We start from the raw sequence: 20521 nt of genomic DNA on the forward strand, positions 1-20521 counted from the left end.
TCGAAGTCGGAGAGCGCCGATTTTTTTTTTTTTTTTTAAAGCGACAGGGTCAAGGCAGGTGGCGGGGGTCAACCCCACTGTGGTGGAGCGCGGCTTTTGCCCTATCGAATCCAGTCTCTGGGCCAAGTCGGGGTCCTCGGTGGCAATCAGGTTCCCGCCCTCCGGGGCAAGGAGCCGGGAGCTGTGGATTCTTTGCAGGCGAGGGGGCGAGGCAGAGACCCCTGCCAGAGCCGGATGCAGCAGATGCGGCAGCCGCGGCCGCAGTCGCCCCGGCCGGGCCGCGAGTTGTGCACCCGGAGGCGCGGGGGCCCGCTCCCGCCGCGGGCAGGACGGGTCGCGGAGCCCCGGGGTCCCCGCAGGGCTCTGGGCCCCGCTTTGCTGGCCGGGCTGCAGAGGGCGGGCTGGGCAGAGCCTCGCAGGGACCGTGCGACCCTAGGCCGGCTGCGAGGGGCATCGGGGCGCCCCCGCCCGCCCGGGAACTCCCCGCCGGCCCCCGCTGGGAGGGGAGCAGTTCGGCCGGCCCGCGTCATCTGATGCTGTTTCCTGCACGGGAGACAAGAGCGGAAAAAAGTGAAACTCCACCCTCCACTTCTGCCTCCCGCCCCCGGGACCAAAGTACAAAGGGAGGAGGGAGAAGGGGACGGGGTTGGAGCCGTCCGGCGGAGAGAGCCCGAGCCGGGAAGGGGCAGCTTGGCCGGGACCAGGGGCACCCCCGCCACCCCCTGCGCCCCGAGACCCGGCAGGAGCCTGGGCGCTGGTCCCCGCCCGCCCCACCTGCCGCCGCCGGGCTCCCAGGACTGTCCCGGACTGAGGGTCGGCCGCCCGGGCCCTCCGACCCGGCCATGGTGAGACGCCGGAGGCCCCGGGGTTCCAGCCCCCGAGCCTGACCACTCGGCCGGTCGCCCTCCTCCAGCAGCCCGCGATGCAGGGGACCAGGAGGCGCCACTCGGCTCCCCAGAGAGACGTGGGTCTGGGGCTGAGAGCCAGGGCCCGGATGCCCAGGTTCCGGGACTAGGGCCTCCGACAGCCAGCAGGGGTGGGGACCAGGGCCACCCGAGGCAGGTCCCCCGCACGCCCCGGCGCCCACTCCAGGCCATGGAGCCCTTGAAGAACCTCTTCCTCAAGGGCCCGCTGGGGTCCTGGAACGGTGGCGGGGGCGGCGGCTGGCCGGAGGGGTCCCCGAAGGCTGCGGCGGCTTATGCCAACCCCGTGTGGACCGCCCTGTTCGACTACGAGCCCAACGGGCAGGACGAGCTGGCCCTGCGGAAGGGCGACCGAGTGGAGGTGCTGTCCCGGGACGCGGCCATCTCGGGCGACGAGGGCTGGTGGGCAGGCCAGGTGGGCGGCCAAGTGGGCATCTTTCCGTCCAACTATGTGTCTCGGGGCGGCCCGCCCCCCTGCGAGGTGGCCAGCTTCCAGGAGCTGCGGCTGGAGGAGGTGATCGGCATCGGCGGCTTTGGCAAGGTCTACCGCGGCAGCTGGCGGGGCGAGCTGGTGGCGGTGAAGGCGGCGCGCCAGGACCCCGACGAGGACATCAGCGTGACAGCGGAGAGCGTGCGCCAGGAGGCCCGGCTGTTCGCCATGCTGGCGCACCCCAACATCATCGCCCTCAAGGCCGTGTGTCTGGAGGAGCCCAATCTGTGCCTGGTCATGGAGTATGCGGCTGGGGGGCCCCTGAGCCGGGCCCTGGCCGGGCGGCGGGTGCCCCCCCACGTGCTGGTCAACTGGGCCGTGCAGATTGCCCACGGGATGCACTACCTGCACTGCGAGGCCCTGGTGCCCGTCATCCACCGAGACCTCAAGTCCAACAACAGTGAGTGGGGCCTCGGCTGGAGGGGTGCTCGCCCAAGCCAGTGACCGCCCTGGCCGGAGCCTGGGGGGGGGGGTCTCATGGCACTCTGGAGACGTCCAGGGGGCGTCCTCGGGTCCGAACCACCAAAGTGGGAATCCTAGGCGCCCCCCCCCCCCCCCCGCATCAGTGGCTTTCACTTCTCACCCCCAGAAGGAGCCTCTGACTGCTCACCCACCGGGTTAGAAAGCTGGGCTTTCTCAGAAGGACCAAGAGCATCCTGCCCACTTTGCCACCTCCTCCAGGAAGCAGAGGCCAGCTGGCACACTGCCCCCCACAGAAGCCCCCACATTGCATTTGGGCTTGTACTGCCCATCTCTGGGCCTGGCTGCTCTTCCAGAACAGGGCTGTAAGCCCCTCCCTCCCCTGCCTGCACGACCCTTCAGCTGGTTATTTGGGGCAAAGGTCCCCACATCAGATGCAAAGAGAGTGTGCAGGAGGGTGACCAGGCCTAAGGGCTGGCGTGCCTGGGCCTCCAGCGGGTCCGGGAGTGTGGAGCAGGACCTGGTCACCTCAAGGAGCTGGCCTGAAAACAGCCCCTCGGGTGGGTGTGGCAGGGGCCCCACAGCACTCAGACTACTAAGGGGTGCTCCCTCTCCAGGCCTCTCCAGGCCCCAAGATTGCCCCGAGGTTGACAGGTGGGGCAAGGGTTCCCGAAGCAGGCAGCAGGGGGAAAGAGACTCCACCAAGGGCGAAGGTGGGAGTGGGACCCACAGAGCCAGAGGGGCAGGAGGGCCAGGCTCCAGGGCCTCTCGAGTTGCAGGGCTCTTCTGGGCCTCTGGGGCTGACCTTCCAGAGGGGCTTGGAGGGACCAGTGCTGTCCCTGTCCTTGCGGGGCTGAGGGTCTGCAACGGGGTGCCAGGCCCCACCCCCTCAGGCTCCCTCTAAGGCCCTGGCTGGCCAGGGACCCCCACTCCCAGCCCCAACCTGAGGGGGATTCCCCGAAGGCCCCGGGGGGGGGGGGGACTCCTGTCTTCTGTTTTTCCTCCAGTTTTCTTTCCAGAGAAAATGGAACAATAGCCCAGGCCTCCCTCCCAACCCTCCCCTCCGTTTCCTGCGTTTCCTGCTGCTCCTGGGCCTGCTTCCTGCCCCAGCTCCAGCCTCTGCTCCCTCCCCAGCCCAGCTGCCTGCAGGGGAGGAAAGGGCTGGGGGAGGCGGGTAGGAGAGGAAGGAGCCTGGGACTGCACCCCTACTCCCCCTTGCCTCCAGGAGTCTGGGTGGTGGTGAAGGGCGGGCAGGTGCCCTGTCCTCAGGGGCCCAGGGGCCCAACTTCCCAGCACCTAGACCTCGCAAGCCTAAGCCTGGGTGCCGTCTGCAGCCTGGAGGGGGGAGCCCCTGGCCTGGGGGGGGTGCACAGGCAGGAAACAATGGCGTGATTTTCCCGGACAATGGGGGCCTTGTGCGGAAGCCTGGCGGGAGAGGAGGGGGAATTCTCTAGGCCCACGAGTCACAGGACCCAGCAGCCAGCCTGGGCTTGACCTTCCCTCCCTCCCATGGTCCTTCCCCCCAGGGACCACCCCTCCTTGGAGACCTGACCCAGGCCTCCCAGAAAGGAGAAGTAAGGACCGTGGGAGGGAAGCGGAAGAGGTGTGAGCTGCTTTCCAGAGCCCAGCTCTCCAGGGGAACAGCCTGGACTGGGGGGAGGTACTGGGAGTCAGCCCTTTCAGAAACAGGGGAGCCCTGAAGGCAGTAGGGGTGCCTAGTGGCCCAATCCACAAAGTATTGATCACACCAGAAGTGGGGTTTGGGTCAGGACAGACGCATTTGGAGGAGAGCCAGGGACACAACCAAGGGGGAGACCTCACAGCACCAGGCCAGCTGGGGCCTGGAGGTGGAGGAGAAGTCCCAAGGCTGGGGTGCCGCCCTCCCGATTACCCCAGTGAAAGGGAGGCTCCCAGTCCGAGATACCAGGGCAGGAGTGAAGTACCTTGATGCCGTGCATCAGCCCGGAAGCACAAGGGCTGGCTCTTAAAAAAGAATGGTTTGGGTAGCGTGTATGGCCCAGGTTCGAGCCTGGCCCCCACTGCACTGAAGAAAGCCATGGTGTTGTGGCCTCGGGGTCTCTCCCTGTCTCTGTCTCTAGAAAAGCCAGCCCAGTGCAGTGAAGCCCTGGGGTGACCAGGAGGGGCTCAGCAGCAGGTGCGTGCCTTGAACTTGTGAGCTCCAGGATTGGATACCTTGGCACTGTTGGTGTCTGGGTCTTTTGCTCTCTCTCGTAAAATAAAAAGAAAGAAAAAGGGATGGGGTCGGCAGTCGGGCGGTGGCGCAGCGGGCTAAGCGCAGGTGGCGCAAAGCGCAAGGACCGGCCTAAGGATCCCGGTTCGAGCCCCCGGCTCCCCGCCTGCAGGGGAGTCGCTTGACAGGCGGTGAAGCAGATCTGCAGGTGTCTGTCTTTCTCTCCCCCTCTCTTGTCTTCCCCTCCTCTCTCCATTTCTCTCTGTCCTTTCCAACAACGACATCAATAACAACAACAATGAAACGATGAGGGCAACAAAAAGGGAATAAATAAATAATATATTTTTTAAAAGGGATGGGTCATACAGTGGCGTGCCTGGTTGAGCACGCATGTTAATTACCATGTACAAGGACCCAAGTTCAAACCCGTGGCACCATAGTGCTGCAGGTGTCTTTTTTCCCTCTGTCTCTCAATCTGTCAAAAAGAGAGGGGGGGAAAAAAGGCCTTTGGTAGCAGTGGACTGGGTTGGGCACCAAGCCCCAGTGATAAGATGCCAAAGTAGAAGTGAGCGGGACCTTGGGCAGGAGAAGGCTCTGGAGGGGAGCTGTGCTGTGCTCTGCTCTGGAGACAAGTCAGGCTGGAGAGACTGCTCAGTGGTGAGACCTTCCCTCGGCTTTGATCCCTCGGCGCCACCGGGGAGATAGCGCAGTGGTAGACTGTCACACCTAAAGCCCTAGACATCCCAGGTTCAATCCCAGGCACCATCATAAGCCACATCTGGGTGTGTGTGTGTGAGAGAGAGAGAAAAGACATCAGAGCATCACTCTGGCACATGAGATGCTCGGGATCAAACTCAGGGCCTTGTTCTTCTTTATTTTATTTTTTCTAATTGCTGGGGCTTGGTGCTGGCACTACAAAGCCACCGCTCCTAGTGGCCATTTTTTCCTTTTTTTTTCCCTTTCCTACTTTATTTGATATGATACGACAGAGAAATTGAAATGGAGAGGGAGATAGTGAAAGAGAAAGACACCTGCAGACCTGCTTCAACACTCATGAAGTACCCCTGCTGCAGATTGGGGGGAGGAGTGGAGGCTCAAACCCGGGTCCTTGCACATAGTACTACATGCACTTAACCAAATGCACCACCACCCGGCCCCCAGAACCTTGATCTTGGAGTCCAACACTTTACTGATGTGCTGCCACTTCCCAGGCTGCTGTTCTGTTTGCTGTTGTTTGTTTTTATCTTTCTTATCTGACACTGAGGCTCAAACCAGGGGCTCCCAGTGCCTGGCACACTACCGCTGAGCCACCTCTCTGGCCCTCTGGACTCACTCACTCTGGCTCAGAGGAGGGTGGGTGGCAGGACCCTGAGGAGACAAGCAGGCGGGATTGCCGAGCTGTGCCGGGCACTTTGGGTGAAGGTAGTGTTGACGGCATGATAGGCAGCTGAGGTCTTCGTGTGTGGGGGCCTCTGGGGGGGTGGGCAGTAACAAGGTGACCAGAGACCAGGCTCTCGGGGACACTGGCATTGTTGGGGCAATAGCACAGGCATCCAGAGGCCACCGGAGCCAAGCTGGCAGGCAGGGAGGGACCGGGCAGCAGTGCCAGGCACCCCCACGTGGCTTCCCCTCTCTGTGACTGTGGTGGCCCCATCTGCATCTGAGCAACGTGTCCTTGCCAAGTCTCGCCGTCGACTCCTACACCGGTCCCAGGCTCCTCTCCTCTGACCGGAAACCATCGCTTTCTTCGCGTCCAGTCGCGTCAGTGGGCAGCTTTTGTGTCACTGTGTGTGTCTGCTTCTTCTTTCCCTTGGAATTGGGGCCTTGCGTGTGTGCAACTTCACCACTCCCAGGCTGACAGTTTGTTTAGTTCACAAACAACACCACACTAGAGTTTCCCCTGGTGCTGTGGTACTCTTGTGTGATGCTGGGGCTCCACTTTTGCACATGTCAAGCCGTATGCTTGGACGGGAGTAGATAACATAATGGTTATGCAAAGAGACTCAAGCCTGACGCTCCAAAGTCGGAAGGTTCAATCCCATACACTACCGTAAACCAGAGTTGAGCAAAAAAAAAAAAAAAAGACATACGCTTCACCCAGTGGGCTGTCTCTCCAGACCGGAGCTTTGGGAGGCTTTCTCTCCCTGGGAGCGGAGCAGCTGCCCAAGCCCCCATGTGATACCAGGCCTTCAGTACCTGCTCAGCCTTTCTCCCTTCCTGCTCCCCATCCCAAGAGAGGTACTGATTCACACTCCTGCTTCAGCAGAATGGTTAAGACGTGGGCTCCTCTGGAAATCGGAGCCACAAATGCTCTAGCGTCAGTTTCCACTGAGGACCCAGTCTTAGAGGAAGTGACCACAGTGGCTTCAGAGGCTCGCAGACCGGGCTGGGACGGCTGCTCTGTTTGCATCTGACCTTAGCCTAGCTGTTACCCTGTCCCCCACCTCCCCAGTTCTGCTGCTGCAGCCCATCGAGGGGGACGACATGGAGCACAAGACCCTGAAGATCACCGACTTCGGCCTGGCCCGCGAGTGGCACAAAACCACACAGATGAGTGCGGCAGGCACCTACGCCTGGATGGCCCCCGAGGTCATCAAGGCCTCCACCTTCTCCAAGGGCAGCGACGTCTGGAGGTGCGGCTGGGCGGAGGCCGGGCCAGGCCAGGCGTGGACTGCAGGGGGCAGGGGTGGCTGTCAAAGGCCGGGAGCGGCCCCAGCTTCAAGTTCCCGGCTGCTCTGGGCGGAGGTGGCAGAGGGTGGCTAGACTGGGGGGGGGGAGGGGGGCACAGAGCCTTCGTCTCGCCCACAGCTTCGGGGTGCTGCTGTGGGAACTGCTGACCGGGGAGGTGCCCTACCGAGGCATCGACTGCCTGGCGGTGGCCTACGGAGTGGCGGTCAACAAGCTCACGCTGCCCATCCCTTCCACCTGCCCCGAGCCCTTCGCGCAGCTCATGGCTGGTAAGGGGGCGGGGCGGGGCGGGCCAGAACCGGTGCTTGCAAGCGCCGCCGGCCTCGCCTCACCCGCACTCCTCTCCTGTCCCCAGACTGCTGGGCGCAGGACCCCCACCGCAGGCCCGACTTCGCCTCCATCCTGCAGCAGCTGGAGGCCCTCGAGGCGCAGGTCCTGCGGGAAATGCCCCGGGACTCCTTCCACTCCATGCAGGAAGGCTGGAAGCGCGAGATCCAGGGCCTCTTCGATGAGCTGAGGGCCAAGGAAAAGGTGCGGGGGGGGGGGGCGACGCTGGCCTCCGGGTCCTCCGCGGGGGCGGGCCTGCAGCTGACTGCAGCGTCTTCGCCACCCCCCACCCCCGCCCCGACCACAGGAACTGCTGAGCCGCGAGGAGGAGCTGACCCGCGCGGCGCGCGAGCAGCGGTCCCAGGCGGAGCAGCTGCGGCGGCGCGAGCACCTGCTGGCCCAGTGGGAGCTGGAGGTGTTCGAGCGCGAGCTGACGCTGCTGCTGCAGCAGGTGGACCGCGAGCGGCCTCACGTGCGCCGGCGCCGCGGCACCTTCAAGCGCAGCAAGCTCCGCGCGCGCGACGGCGGCGAGCGGATCAGCATGCCCCTCGGTGAGGGGCGGGCCTGCGTGCCATTGGCTGCGGGGGCGGAGGGGCGGGGTCAGGGCGGGGCTAGCCGCGCTGGGATTGGCCCAGCCCCTAAAGGGTGGGGTCGGGGAGGTCCCGCCGGTGGGCGGAGCCTGTGGGGTATATTTGCATAATGGCCTGGGAGTGGCTGCGGGGCAAAGGGGCGTGGCCTACAGGCTCGGGGAAGGCCGCGGGGCGGGCTGGGCTGTCCCCGGGGATCTCAGCTCCTCCACCAGCTGGGGCCTCGCATCCAGGCAGCGGTAGCCCAGTGATCTGCTTCCCTTCCCAAGAGTCCGGGTGCAGGAAAGCACAGCCACCGTGCCAATCCCCACTTCGCCTGCACGGCAAAATTGGCTAGGAGTCCCTGAGGGTGGAGACCCCTTAGCTCTCCTTCACTGCAACCCTGCACCCCGATTTCCCCTCAAATGTCCAGACTTCAAGCACCGCATCACCGTGCAAGCTTCGCCGGGCCTTGATCGCAGGAGAAACGTCTTCGAGGTCGGGGCTGGGGACTCACCCACCTTCCCGCGGTTCCGGGCCATCCAGTGTAAGTAAGCCCTCTTTCCCACACACCCCCTTCCCCCTTATTCCTTTCAGTTTGCTAAAAGGGAGTGGGGTGGGGGTAGGTAGTTTGCTAAAAGTTACGGGGAGTGGGGTGGGGGTAGGTAGTACATGGTTATGCAAAGAGACTCTCAGGTCTGAGGCTCAAAAGTCCCAGGCTCAATCCCCTGAAGCACCGTAAACCAGAATACCTACTAATTTACTTATGAGAGAAAGAGGAAGAGAAAAAAATAACTAGGCCATTCCTCTAATGCTGAGGAATGGAATTGACCACATGCATGCAAGTCTACCTCCGGGGCCTCTTTGAGACCCACTTTTATTTCACTTGAGGGGGCATTGCATGAGAGAAAGAGAAGGAGGCAGAGCATCACTCTGGTACATGAGGCAGCACTGAGGAGGTTTGAACCTAGTGCCTCGGGCATGCAAGTCCTGCACTCCATCAGTTGAGCCATTTTCCCCAGTCTCTTAAAGCATATTCTTGGAGGTAGACCCTTCTTCCCAGGGTCTCTCTGCCTGAACTCCCCAAGTCCAAGACTGCCATTGTCACGTCAGTCATTCTCCTCCCTGTGTGGAGATACCTCTCGCTAGTACAGCTGTCAAGGTTTTATTTTTATTTTATTTTATTTTATTTTAAAGAATTTATTTATTCACGAGAAAGATAGGTAGGGAGAGTGAAAGAGCCAGACATCACTCTGGTACATGTGCTGCTGGGGATTGAACTCAAGACCTCGTGGTTCAGAATCAAATACTTCATCCATTGTGCCACCTCCCAGACCACAGCTGTCGAGGTTTTATAAAGCAGAAAAGTAGAGAGAGTAACTTGCCTGGTGTCACACAGCTAGCAAGCGCCAGAGCCAGAATGCCAGCCCAGGTGATTGGCAGCCGCACCTGGACTGACGGCTCAGTCTCGTTGGGCACCTGGCAGTGGCATGGGCCCCAGCCTGCTCCCTGTCCTCGCTGAGGAGTTGTCCCTAGACCCACTCCTGGGATGGGGAGGAGCAGGTCAGGGCTCCTACCCTCTGGTTCATGCACCATCGCCTCCCCCCAGTGGAGCCCACAGAGCCAGGCCAGACTTGGGGCCGCCAGTCACCTCGGCGCTTAGAGGACTCCAGCAACGGGGAGCGGCGAGCTTGCTGGGCCTGGGGGCCCAGCTCCCCCAAACCTGGTGAAGCCCAGAATGGGAGGTGAGAGCCCTAATGCCCCAGCCCGCACTCTCCACCCCCACCCTCCGGCAGCCCTAGCCCCACAAGGCACAATGCCCTCCCTCCCTCCCAGGAGAAGGTCCCGCATGGATGAAGCCACGTGGTACCTGGACTCAGACGACTCGACCCCCTTGGGCTCTCCTTCCACACCCCCCGCTGTCAACGGTGAGTGGCCAAGCTTCCCCGGCAGGTTCTCCTCGCCTCCTGTGGGTCGTCAGGAGGGGCTGCAGGAAGCTAGCTGCCGGGCAGTCCCACCCTGTAGTCCTCGTTCTAGAAACCAGGAAACTAAGGCTGAGGCAGCCAAGCTGCTCGGTGGTCTAGAAGCCCCCGACTGAGCTGGATCCAGCCCTGGCCCCTCGGAAGCCTCTGTGTCCTTGGCTGGCTCAAGAGAGGGAAGGGTGACAGGCCCAGAGAAGGGCAGCAAATGGCCCGTGGGGTAGAGCCAGGCAGGTGATGCCACATGGTGTTTCTGAGTCTCTTCTGGGGAGCCTGCATGTGCAGAGAAAGATGAGGACCCAGGGCCCATTCCCCCCCCCCCCCCCCCCGTTTGAGACATTCTGGGCTTTGCTGTTCTCCGGGAGGATAGTGATCCTTTCTGTAGGTCAGGCAGCCGTCCTGGGAGGGAAGGACTTTACTACCCCCGTTTCCCGTTTCCTTTCCTTTTATTGTCTTGATTTATTTATTATTGGATAGAGACAGAACTTGAGAGGGAAGGGAGAGAGAGAGGCAGAGAGACACCTGCAGCCCTGCTTCACCAGTCATGAAGCTTTCCCCTTGCATGTGGGGACTAGGGTCTTGAACCCGGGTCCTTGCACACTGTGATGTGAGTGCTTAACCAGGTGCGCCACCACCTGCCCCCGTTTTATTTCATTTTCATTTTTCACTTGGTGCAAGGTCTTCTGCAACACTACTTACTGAGTTGCCTCCTAGTCCCCCTCCATTTTCTTCTTTTAAGATTTACTGGGGGCCAGGACGTGACCAGTTAAGCACCCGTAGCACTAAGCACAAGGACCCGTGCAAGGATCCAGATTTGAGCCCCTGGCTCCCTACCTGCAGAAGCGTCACTTCACAAGCAGTGAGGGAGGTCTGCAGGTGTCTATCTTTCTCCCTCCCTCTCTACCTTACCCTCCTCTTAATTTATCTCTATCTTGTGCCATAAAATGGAAAAACAAAACAAAACAGCCACTAGGAGCAGCAGAGTTGTAGTGCTGGTACTGAGTCTCAACGATAAATTTGGAAGCCAAAAAAAAAAAAAAAAAGGATTTATTTAGGGCTAGTGAGATAGCTCATTTGAGTAGTGTGCTGCTTTGCCATGTGTGTGACCCGGGTTCAAGCCCAGCCCCTACCACTGGAAGAAAGTTTTGGTGCCGTAGTCTGTTTCACTCTCTTTCTTTCCACCTCTACTAAAAGCGGGGGGGGGGGGGGGGGGGGTCGGGCGGTAGCACAGCGTGTTAAGTGCAGGTGGCGCAAAGCGCAAAGACGGGCATAAGGATCCCGGTTCGAGCCCCCGGCTCTCCACCTGCAGGGGAGTCGCTTCACAGGCGGTGAAGCAGGTCTGCAGGTGTCTGTCTTTCTCTCCCCCTCTCTGTCTTCCCCTCTTCTCTCTATTTCTCTCTGTCCTATCCAACAACGAACGACATCAACAATAACAATAATAACCACAACAAGGCTACAACAACAAGGGCAACAAAAGGGGGGAAATGGCCTCCAGGAGCAGTGGATTCATGGTGCAGACACCGAGCCCCAGCGATAACCCTGGAAGGAAAAAAAAAAAAAAAGAGGGAGGGAGGAAGAGAGAGTAAATACGAGAGACCCAGAGGACAGGGACAGGAGCTAGAGCATTGCTCTGACACATGCACCTGCAGCGCTGGGAATGGAACTCAGAACCGCATAGTTCAACTTCCTTAACCACTGTGCCCTCCCAGGTCAGACCTGGCCCAAATCGTAGTCTGTATTTTTTGAGAGAGAAGAGAGACACCAAAGCACAGCTCCACCATCTGTAGAGTTGCTTTGGTGTTCGTCATCCATGGTGCCAGAGGTCAGACCCAAGCGCGGTGCATGGAAAGACACGTGTTTTACCTGATATCCTCTCTCCTGGCCCTTCCTCCCCCCTGTAGAAGTGATCGAATGGAGGCTTGCAGAAGAGAAGGGAAGTGAAACCCCAGCTAAGGAGCCCAAAGAGACTCCTGCCCCCTACGACTTCATAGTCTCCTTAGCCACACAGCAGACAGCCTAGTTATTTAGTCACTATTTCATGTACTTATCTTTAACGAGAGAGATAACAAAGAGGAAAAAAATAAGAGTGGGACCAAAGCCCTGCTCAGTGCTGCCTGGTGGCGATGCTGGGGATTGAACCTGAGACTTCAGAGCCTCAGGTAGGAGAGTCTGTTTGTCTCACCACTGTGCTGTCTCCCCAGCCCTAGCAGGCAGTTTGGACCCCTCCTCCCACCCACCCAGCCCATCACCTCCAACATTACCTGTGTTACATTTCACAATAATAATGACAGCTGGTATTTACTGGGTTCCTTCTGTGTGCCCCACAGTGGATATTGTCACTGGCTTTGTTTTATCGAGGAGGAAGCAGGTACAGAGAGGTCAAAGGGGCAGATATAAGGCCCAGCAGAGCAGGGGTTGGGCCCAGGTCTGACCGCAGGGGCTGGGCCCCAGATGCTATCTGACTGCACGTTCTCTGCTCCACTGCCGCCTTGCCCCCACTGGCTGCTCCACAGGGCCTGAAGTCAGTTTCAGAAGGTCAGGGTGCTGCTTGCTTTCACCTCCTTCTAGACTGTTCCATGCAGGAAGGGCCACTGGCGAACTTGCGGTTTGTCAGCCCCAGACGGCACTCTACAGAGTCCTTCCTCTGCCTGACCTCCCCAGGACAGGGACAGGGACAGACAGACCAGGACCCGGACAGCAGCTGTCACCTGGCCCAGCTGGTTGCTGAGTGAACCCTGCTCCCCGGAGGCCTGCACTCCACACACCATCTTGCCTTCCGTGCTCAGAACCAGGGAAAACCCTGCCAGGCTATCCAGCCAGAAGCCCGAGTGGCGTCGGGGATGGCCACAGCCCCAGCCCCACCTGGATGAGGACTAGTAGCAGAATTTGCCCTGCACTGCTCACTGCCATGTGGTCCATGGGGAAGTGACCTTGGCTTGTCCCTCTGGGTCAGAAGAGGCACTGCTGCTTCCTTCTAAACAACTGAGGGGGCTGGCAAGATAGCTCACCTGGATAGTAACACAGTGCACTGCTCTGCCCTGTGCAGGACCCAGGTTCGAGCCTGGCCTCCACCGCATTGAAGGAACCTTTGATACTGTGGTCTCTTTCTCCAAAATGAAAAGAGGCAGAGAGAGAGAGAGAGATTGATTCTGGTACTGGTACAACCTGGGCTAGAATTTGAGTTAAAGTGACAATCATCATTGTCTTTGTCAAGGCCGCCTTCTTGGTGTGTTTTCAGGGTTTGTTTGTTTTTGGTTTTGTTCTGTTTTTATGACCCCCAGGGCCTCATACTTGTGCTGTCCTACTGCCTCCTGGTTGACTTTTTCATTTTTAAATCTCAGATCCGGGAGAGGGGAAGTGAGGTGGAGGAAGGGGGCCACCACAGCATCACTCCACATTAGTGGAACCCCCCCGACATACAGGTTGTGGTGCCAAGGCCCAGACACCCGCAGCCCTGCCTCACTGCTGGCGAAGCTTCCCCCTGCAGGTGGGGGCCGGGGGCTAGCCCGGGTCCTTATGTGTAATAAAGGGTTTGGCCTACTAGGTCTACCACTGCCTGCCCCCTCCCCTCCTTTTTTATACTTCATTTCTGAGGCACTGGGGATTGAACCCATGACCTCCTGTCTGCGGCTGCAGTGTCCCACCTGCTGTGTCCCTTCCCCCTCGTGGCTCCACACTTGGGGCTTCACAGGGAGGGGTTCGAGGAAGAGCTGTGTACCTGTGAGAGGGACAGTTTCTAGGTCCGGTGTGGGGTGCAGGGGATCACTGAGTGGATCCAGCGCGGCCCGGGAGACCCAAATCATTCGGCTCCAGGCAGGCAACAATAGCCCCGGGTTCCCGAGGTCTAGAATAGAGACAGTGGTGTGAGCCCCCGGTAGGGGGGTGGGGGCTTCTCTGCATTAGAGGCAACCTCTGTGCCCTCAAAAACTACCTGGGTGGAGGTGGCACAGGACAGGGCCCAGGCGTCCCAGGCCTGGCCCCTGCCCGCGCCCCCGCTGGGGGGGGGGGGTTGGGGTGGGGGCGGTGGAGTCATGTTGGGGGTGGGGGTGGCCGGGGTCCCGGGTGCCCGCCGACACGCCTCCCCTGTGCCCCCAGGTAACCCCCCGCGGCCCAGCCCCGAGCCCGAGGAGCCCCGCCGGCCCGGCCCCAGCGAGCGCAGCGGCTCCGGCTCCGGCTCCGGGACCCCCAAGCTCATCCAGCGCGCGCTCTTGCGCGGCACCGCCCTGCTCGCCTCGCTGGGCCTCGGCCGCGACCTGCAGTCCCCGGGCACCCCGGGCACCCCGGGCCGCGAGCGCGCTGAGCCCCCGCCCGCGCCCCGGGCCACCGCCTCCCCGCCCGCCTCCCCGCTCATCCGCTTCTCCCCCAAGAGGCCCGACGCCCCCAGCTCCCCGGGGAGCCTCGACGCCCCCCGCCCGCGCACCCCCGCGCCCCTGCTGCTGGAGCTGGGGGTCCCCGCCGGCCAGCCGTCCGCCAAGAGCCCCCGGCGGGAGGACAGGCGCGGTGAGTGGCCCCGAGACGGGGTGTGGGGTGCTGGGCACGACAGGCGGGTCCACCTGTGCTGGGGGGTGTGGGTGGCAGGCCCAGGCCGCCTGGGACAGGTGACGATGGACGAGGGTGCTGACAGCCATGGAGAGACTGTCCGGTTCAGTGATCAGGAGACTCTGGAACTGAGTACACCTGTTAGACCCACGACGTACTTTTTTTTTTTTTTTTTTTTAATTTATTTGTTCCCTTTTGTTGCCCTTGCTGTTTTATTGTTGTAGTTATTGTTGTAAGTTATTGATGTCGTCGTTGTTGGATAGGACAGAGAGAAATGGAGAGAGGAGGGGAAGACAGAGAGGGGGAGAGAAAGACAGACACCTGCAGACCTGCTTCACCGCCTGTGAAGCGACGCCCCTGCAGGTGGGGAGCCGGGGGCTCGAACTGGGATCCTTACACTGGTCCTTGTGCTTTGCGCCACATGTGCTTAACCCGCTGCGCTACCGCCCGACTCCCAACGTACTTTTTTTAAACTTTATTATTTTCTATTAACTTATTTTGTAATGAGCGCGGAGCTCTGGCCCTTGCTGTACCACCTCCTAGGCCTCTGTTTATTTTTTTTCTTTTTTTTTAATATTCATTTTATTTATTTATTCCCTTTTGTTGCCCTTGTTGTTTTATTGTTGTAGTTATTATTGTTGTTGTCGTTGTTGGATAGGACAGAGAGAAATGGAGAGAGGAGGGGAAGACAGAGAGAGGGAGAGAAAGACAGACACCTGCAGACCTGCTTCACCGCCTGTGAAGCGACTCCCCTGCAGGTGGGGAGCCGGGGTTCGAACCGGGATCCTTATGCCGGTCCTTGTGCTTTGCGCCACCTGTGCTTAACCCGCTGCACTACAGCCTGACTCCCGCCTCTGTTTATTTAAAGGTATAATCTCTTAGATTTTTTTTCTTATGTTTATAGGATAGAGAGAAATTGAGGGGGCTACCGGGTGGGTGGCACAGCCGGTTAAGCACATACATTATTATATATGCAGAGACCAGGGTTTGAGCCCTAGCTCCCACCTGCAGGGGCACCCTTCACAAGTGGTAAAGCAGGTCTGCAGGCTTGGCTCTCTCTCCCTCTTACTCGCCCCTCCCCCCAATTTCTCTCTATCCTATCACATATAAAAATAAAAATAGGGGCCAGGTGGTGGCGCACCTTGTTAAGCGCACACATCACGGTGCATAGACTCAGGTTCAAGGCCCTGACCCCCACCTGCAGGGGGAGCTTCAGGAGCGGTGAACCAGGGCTGCAGGTGTCTGTCTTTTTCCCTCTCTGCCTACCCCTCCCCTCTCAATTCCTCTCTATCTCTATCCAATAATAAATAGAAAATTTCTTTTCTTTTTTCTCTTATGGGATAGGGACAACCGGAAATTGAGAGAGAAGGGGGTGATAGGAAGGGAGAGAGACAGAGAGACACCTGCCGCCCTGCTGCACCACTTGCAAAGCTTTCCCTTTGCAGGTGGGGACCAGTGGCTCGAACCCAGGTCTTTGTGCGCTGTAACATGTGCGCTCAACCAGGTGCACCACCACCTGGTCCCGAAAAATTTTTAAAGTAAATAAAAACTTTTAAAATATATAATAAGGAAAAGAATGGCTGCTGGAAGCAGTGGGTTTGTAGTGCCAGCACCAAGGCTCAGCAATAGGTCTGGCGGCTAATAAAAAAGCATAAGGAAAGAAATTGAGGGGAAGAGAGAGAGAGAGAGGGGGGGGCGCACCTGTAGTACTGTTTCACGCCTGGGTCCTTGCAAATAGTAACGTGCGTGCCCAACCCCGAAGGTGTGGTTGTCAGTATGTGAAATAGAAAGAGAACCAGACCATCATGCCAAGCACATGTGGTGGCAGGGATTGAACCTGGATGCCCACGCTCTTAAGTCCCATGTTGTTTCCACTGTGCCACCTCACAGACTGCTACATTGAGATATATATATATTTACTGTTAAAAATGTATTTATTGGGTGGTGGTGCAGCTGGTTAAGTGCACATATTACCATGCGCAAGGACTCGAGCTGGAGCCCTGCCCCCCACTTGCAGGGAAGACAAAAGTGTCTCTCATTCTCCCTCTCTATATCTTCCCCTTCACTTTCAGTTGCTCTGACCTATCAAATAAAATAGAAAAAAAAAAAAAAAGTAGCCGCCAGGATCAGCGGATTTGTATGTAGTGCTGGCACCAAACCCCAGCAACAACCCTGGTGGCAATAAATTTAAAAAGAAAAATGTGGGAGTCAAGCAGTAGCGCGGTGGGTTAAGCCGCAGGTGGCGCAGAGCACAAGGACCGGCACCAGGATCCCTGTTTGAGCCCCCAGCTCCCCACCTGAGGGGAGTCGCTTCACAAGCAGTGAAGCAGGTCTGCAGGTGTCTGTCTTTCTCTCCCCCTCTGTCTTCCCTTCCTCTCTCCATTTCTGTCTGCCCTATCCAACAACAATGACATTAATAACAACAACAACAATAAAACAACAAGGGCAACAAAAAGGAATAAATAAATATTAACCAAAAAAATTTTTTTTAAGTTAAAAAAAAGAAAAATGTATTTATTGATTAATGGCAGAGGGAGAGAGATGAAGAGAGGGAGAGAACCAAAGCGTCACTCCAGCACATACCTCAGAGGTCAGTGCTTTATCCTTAATGCCACCTTCAGGCTCCTAAATTTTCTTACTTTAAAATAAGGAGCTGGCGGTAAGGCAGTGGGCTAAGCACACATGGCGCAAAGCACAAGGACTGGCGTAAGGGTCCTGGTTTGAGTTTCTGGCTCCCCACCTGTGGGGGAGTTGCAGTGAAGCAGGTCTGCAGGTGTCTATCTTTATCTCCCCCTCTGTCTTCCCCTCCTCTCAATTTCTCTCTGTCCTATCCAACAACAGCAACAGCAATAGCAACAATAACAATACAACAAGGGCAACAAGAATGGGAAAGGTGGCCTCCAGGAGCAGTGGATTCGTAGTGCAGGCACCGAGCCCCAGCGATAACCCTGGAGGCAAAAAAAAAAAGAAAGAAAGAAAGAAAGAAAGAAAGAAAGAAAGAAAGAAAATAAATGGTAGGACTCAGACCCAGGCCCGCTGCCCCCTAGAGCAGAAGGCCAAGGAAGCTGTGGGTGGGGAGCGGAGGTCCAGCCCGGGGCCGTCTGACCGGCTCCCCTTCTCTGCAGAAAGCACGGTCTCACCACCTCCTGGCATCTCCCGCTCAGCCCCTGGCACCCCGGGCACCCCGCGCTCGCTGCCCCTGGGCCTCATCAGCCGGCCCCGGCCCTCCCCGCTCCGCAGCCGCATCGACCCCTGGAGCTTCGTGTCTGCTGGGCCGCGGCCTTCACCCCTGTCCTCCCCGCAGCCTGCGCCCCGCCGCGCACCCTGGACCTTGTTCCCGGACTCGGACCTCTTCTGGGACTCACCACCCGCAAACCCCTTCCGGGGACGCCCACAGGACTGCAGGGCACAGACCAAAGAGCTGGGTGCCCAGGCCCCGTGGACACCGGAGGCGGGGCCCTGAGCACGGAAACCCGCACACACACTGGAACCATAGCCGGCAGGCCCTGCAGCTGCCTCGGTTTCCCCCAGGGGCCCGGCCTCGGGGGTCAGGAACACTACACTGCACAGGAAGCCTTCACACTGGATGGGGAGCCCCCATGCCTGCTACCTACCGGGCCCCTACTGCCTGCCCCACTGGGGCCCCACACTGTGCCCAGCTGGTTGGGGGACCACAGCCTGTCTCAGGGAAGCCCCCAGGGCTCAGGTGGGGTCGACCTCTGCTGTCACCAGCACTTTGGACCAAGTCCTGCCACCGTGCCACCCACCCCCAACCCTCCCCGGGGGTCACAGGCCCAGGTCTCCTGGTGCCTTCCTACTGCCCCGGTCAGGGTCGGGCCTCAGATCCAATGAAGCCAAATAAACCCGGAAGCTGTCCCCCCAAACACCGCCTAGCTCCTTTCTTGGGGTCACTCCCAGCCCCGACTCTCCTATCCTGTGACCCTGGGCTGGGAGACCTGGACCCTCACTACTCCCCTGGGACTAAGGCCCCATCCTCCTTCACCTCCCTGTGCCATGCCCAGGCTCTTGTCTCTCTTCTTCTTTTTTTTTTTTTAAATTGGGGAATTAATGTTTTACATTCAACAGTAAGTACAATAGTTTGTACATGCATAACATTCTCCAGTTTCCCATATAACAATACAACCCCCACTAGGTCCTCTGAATCCTTCTTGGACCTGTATTTTCCCCACTCACCCACCCCAGAGTCTTTTACTTTGGTGCGATACGCCCTTTTCTCTTTTCATTCCTTTAACTTGAGGCAGAGTCAACAGACACCACAGTACCAGCCCGGTGTCCACAGAGCTTCCTCCAGTGCTGTGGTGCCAGGGCTTTCTGCATGAACTCACCTGGGACATCACCTCCCCAGATGCCTTCCCTGGCTGTGTGGCCTGGTTTTGTCCTGGGCTGGTCCTGCGGTCCAGACAGGAGGGATGGCTCATGCTGGGAACTCAGGGCTCCAGCCCCTGCAGGGTTTATGGGCTTCACAGGCCAGATGCCCACCCCCTCGCCCTGGCACAACCCCCCAGTGTTCAGCAGGGCAAAGACTAGGGGCACTGTGGGGGGGTTGGGGAGCAGCCCAAAGCACTCACAGAAAGGAACCAGAATGGGGGTCTGAGGGGCTGGGCAGATGGCTCACCAGGTGGGAGCATACTTAATGTTGGCACTACCCAGTTTAAACCCTGGCACCACACAGGAGATATGACGTCTCTCTCCCCTTCTCTGTCTCTCTGCCTCTGGATGAAAAATCAGCCCAGGGGCCTATGAGATAGCTTCCTTGAACAGTGCGCTGCTTTGGTATGTGCGAGACCCAGGCTCGAGCCCAGCCCCCACCGCATTAAAGGGACCTTCGGTGCAGTGGTATTTCATTTTTCTCTCTGCCTTCTGTTGCCTCTGTCTAAAAGATACAGTAAAAATCTCACATACTTGAGTCCCCCGTCCCCCACATACACACAATCAATAACCAGGATGGGGTTTCTTCCCCTGAACCACCATAAACTAGAGCTGAGCAGTGCTCTGATTTAAAAAAAAAAGGGGTGGCATGACAACATAATAGTTATGCAAAAAAGAATTCCACGCCCAAGGCTCCCTCCATGACAGGCTCAATCCCCAGCACTACCACAAACCAGAGCTCAACAGTTCTGATTAAAATTAAAAAAAAAAAAATTTCTAATCTTTACTGGATAGAAAAAGCCAGAAATTGAGAGGGTAAGGGAGATAGAAAGAGAGACACCTGCCGCACTGCTTCATCACTTACAAAGCTTTCCCTCTGCAGGTGGGGACCAGGGGCTAGAACTCGGGACCTTAAGCACTGTAACGTGTGCTCAACCAGGTGCGCCACCACCTGGCCCCATAAAGGTTTTTTTTTTTTTTTTGCCTCCAGGGTTATTGCTGAGGCTCGGTGCCTGCACTACGAATCCACTGCTCCTGGAGGCCATTTTTCCCATTTTGTTGCCCTTGTAGTTGTTACTGTTATTGCTGTTGTTGTTACTGGATAGGACAGAGAAATCAAGAGAGGTGGGGAAGACAGAGGGGGAGAGAAAGAAAGACACCTGGCAGATCTGCTTTACCGCTTGCAAAGCGACCCCCCTGCAGGTGGGGAGCTGGGGGCTCAAACCAGGATCCTTACTACAGACATTGCGCTTTGTGCCATGTGTGCTTAATCTGCTGTGCTGACACCAGCCCCCTGATTAAAGGTTTTTTTTTTTTTTTTCCTCCAGGGTTATTGCTGGGCTCGGTGCCTGCACCATGAATCCACCGCTCCTGGAGGCCATTTTTCCCCCTTTTTTTTGTTGCCCTAGTTGTTGCAGCCTCGTTGTGGTTATTATTGCCATTGTTGACGTTGCTTTGTTGTTGGATAGGACAGAGAGAAATGGAGAGAGGAGGGGAAGACAGAGAGAGAGGGGAGAGAAAGATAGACACCTGCAGACCTGCTTCACCGCCCGTGAAGCGACTCCCCTGCAGGTGGGGGGCTGGGGGCTCGAACCAAGATCCTTACGCCGGTCCCTGCGCTTTGCGCCACGTGCACTTAACCCACTGCGCCACCGCCCGACTCCCGATTAAAGGGTTTTTTAAAAAGAGACATATGGACACTTGGCTGTAATAATCAGGGGAAGCCGGTGTTCATTTTGTTTTAGTTAAATTCTGTTGGGGGGCAGGGCCAGCTCACTCAGCAGAACACAGCCCTTACCAAGCACAAGCCCCTGGCCTGTATCCCCAGGACCACCACAGATGGTGGAGCATTAATGTGATGCCTCTTCTCTCTCCTCCCCCAAACAAAAATGAAAATAAACAACCAGGCTGGGACTTGAGGGCTTCCTCATTTCTCTCTACCTTCACCCAGCTGCCCCACCCCACTGCCCAGTTCCTCACCCAAGACTGCCCCTCCCCTCACATCCACT

At 58.2% G+C, this 20521-nt stretch overlaps 2 protein-coding genes across 4 annotated transcripts in view; one reads left to right on the forward strand and one right to left on the reverse strand.

Annotated features, from left to right (window-relative positions):
• PCNX3 (pecanex 3) overlaps positions 1-20521 on the reverse strand; it is a 108082-nt gene that overhangs the window by 17925 nt on the left and 69636 nt on the right. The gene's annotated exons all lie outside the window — the stretch shown is intronic.
• On the forward strand, positions 44-18007 carry MAP3K11 (mitogen-activated protein kinase kinase kinase 11). Of its 3 annotated transcripts, XM_060176069.1 has the most exons (10): positions 47-1813; positions 6477-6657; positions 6833-6981; positions 7068-7243; positions 7347-7590; positions 8039-8152; positions 9215-9350; positions 9442-9533; positions 13680-14084; positions 17249-18007. In XM_060176069.1, exons 1-10 carry the CDS (start codon positions 1096-1098, stop codon positions 17584-17586), a joined length of 2553 nt encoding a protein of 850 aa, XP_060032052.1. In that variant the 5' UTR covers positions 47-1095; the 3' UTR covers positions 17587-18007. The 3 variants fall into 3 exon arrangements, with proteins under 3 accessions (XP_060032053.1, XP_060032052.1, XP_060032054.1); XM_060176070.1 differs by lacking the exon at positions 13680-14084 and having other exon boundaries at positions 44-1813; XM_060176071.1 differs by lacking the exons at positions 13680-14084; positions 17249-18007 and adding an exon at positions 12246-12497 and having other exon boundaries at positions 50-1813.

The sequence above is a fragment of the Erinaceus europaeus genome, chromosome 17, assembly GCF_950295315.1.
Source record: "Erinaceus europaeus chromosome 17, mEriEur2.1, whole genome shotgun sequence".
NCBI lineage: Eukaryota > Metazoa > Chordata > Mammalia > Eulipotyphla > Erinaceidae > Erinaceus > Erinaceus europaeus.

Coding starts and splice junctions, on each gene's coding strand:
- MAP3K11 (XM_060176069.1), top strand. CDS start 1,096: ATGGAGCCCTTGAAGAACCTCTTCCTCAAGGGCCCGCTGGGGTCCTGG. Junction 1,814..6,476: donor AGACCTCAAGTCCAACAACA/GTGAGTGGGGCC, acceptor CCACCTCCCCAG/TTCTGCTGCTGCAGCCCATC. Junction 7,591..8,038: donor GCGGATCAGCATGCCCCTCG/GTGAGGGGCGGG, acceptor TCAAATGTCCAG/ACTTCAAGCACCGCATCACC.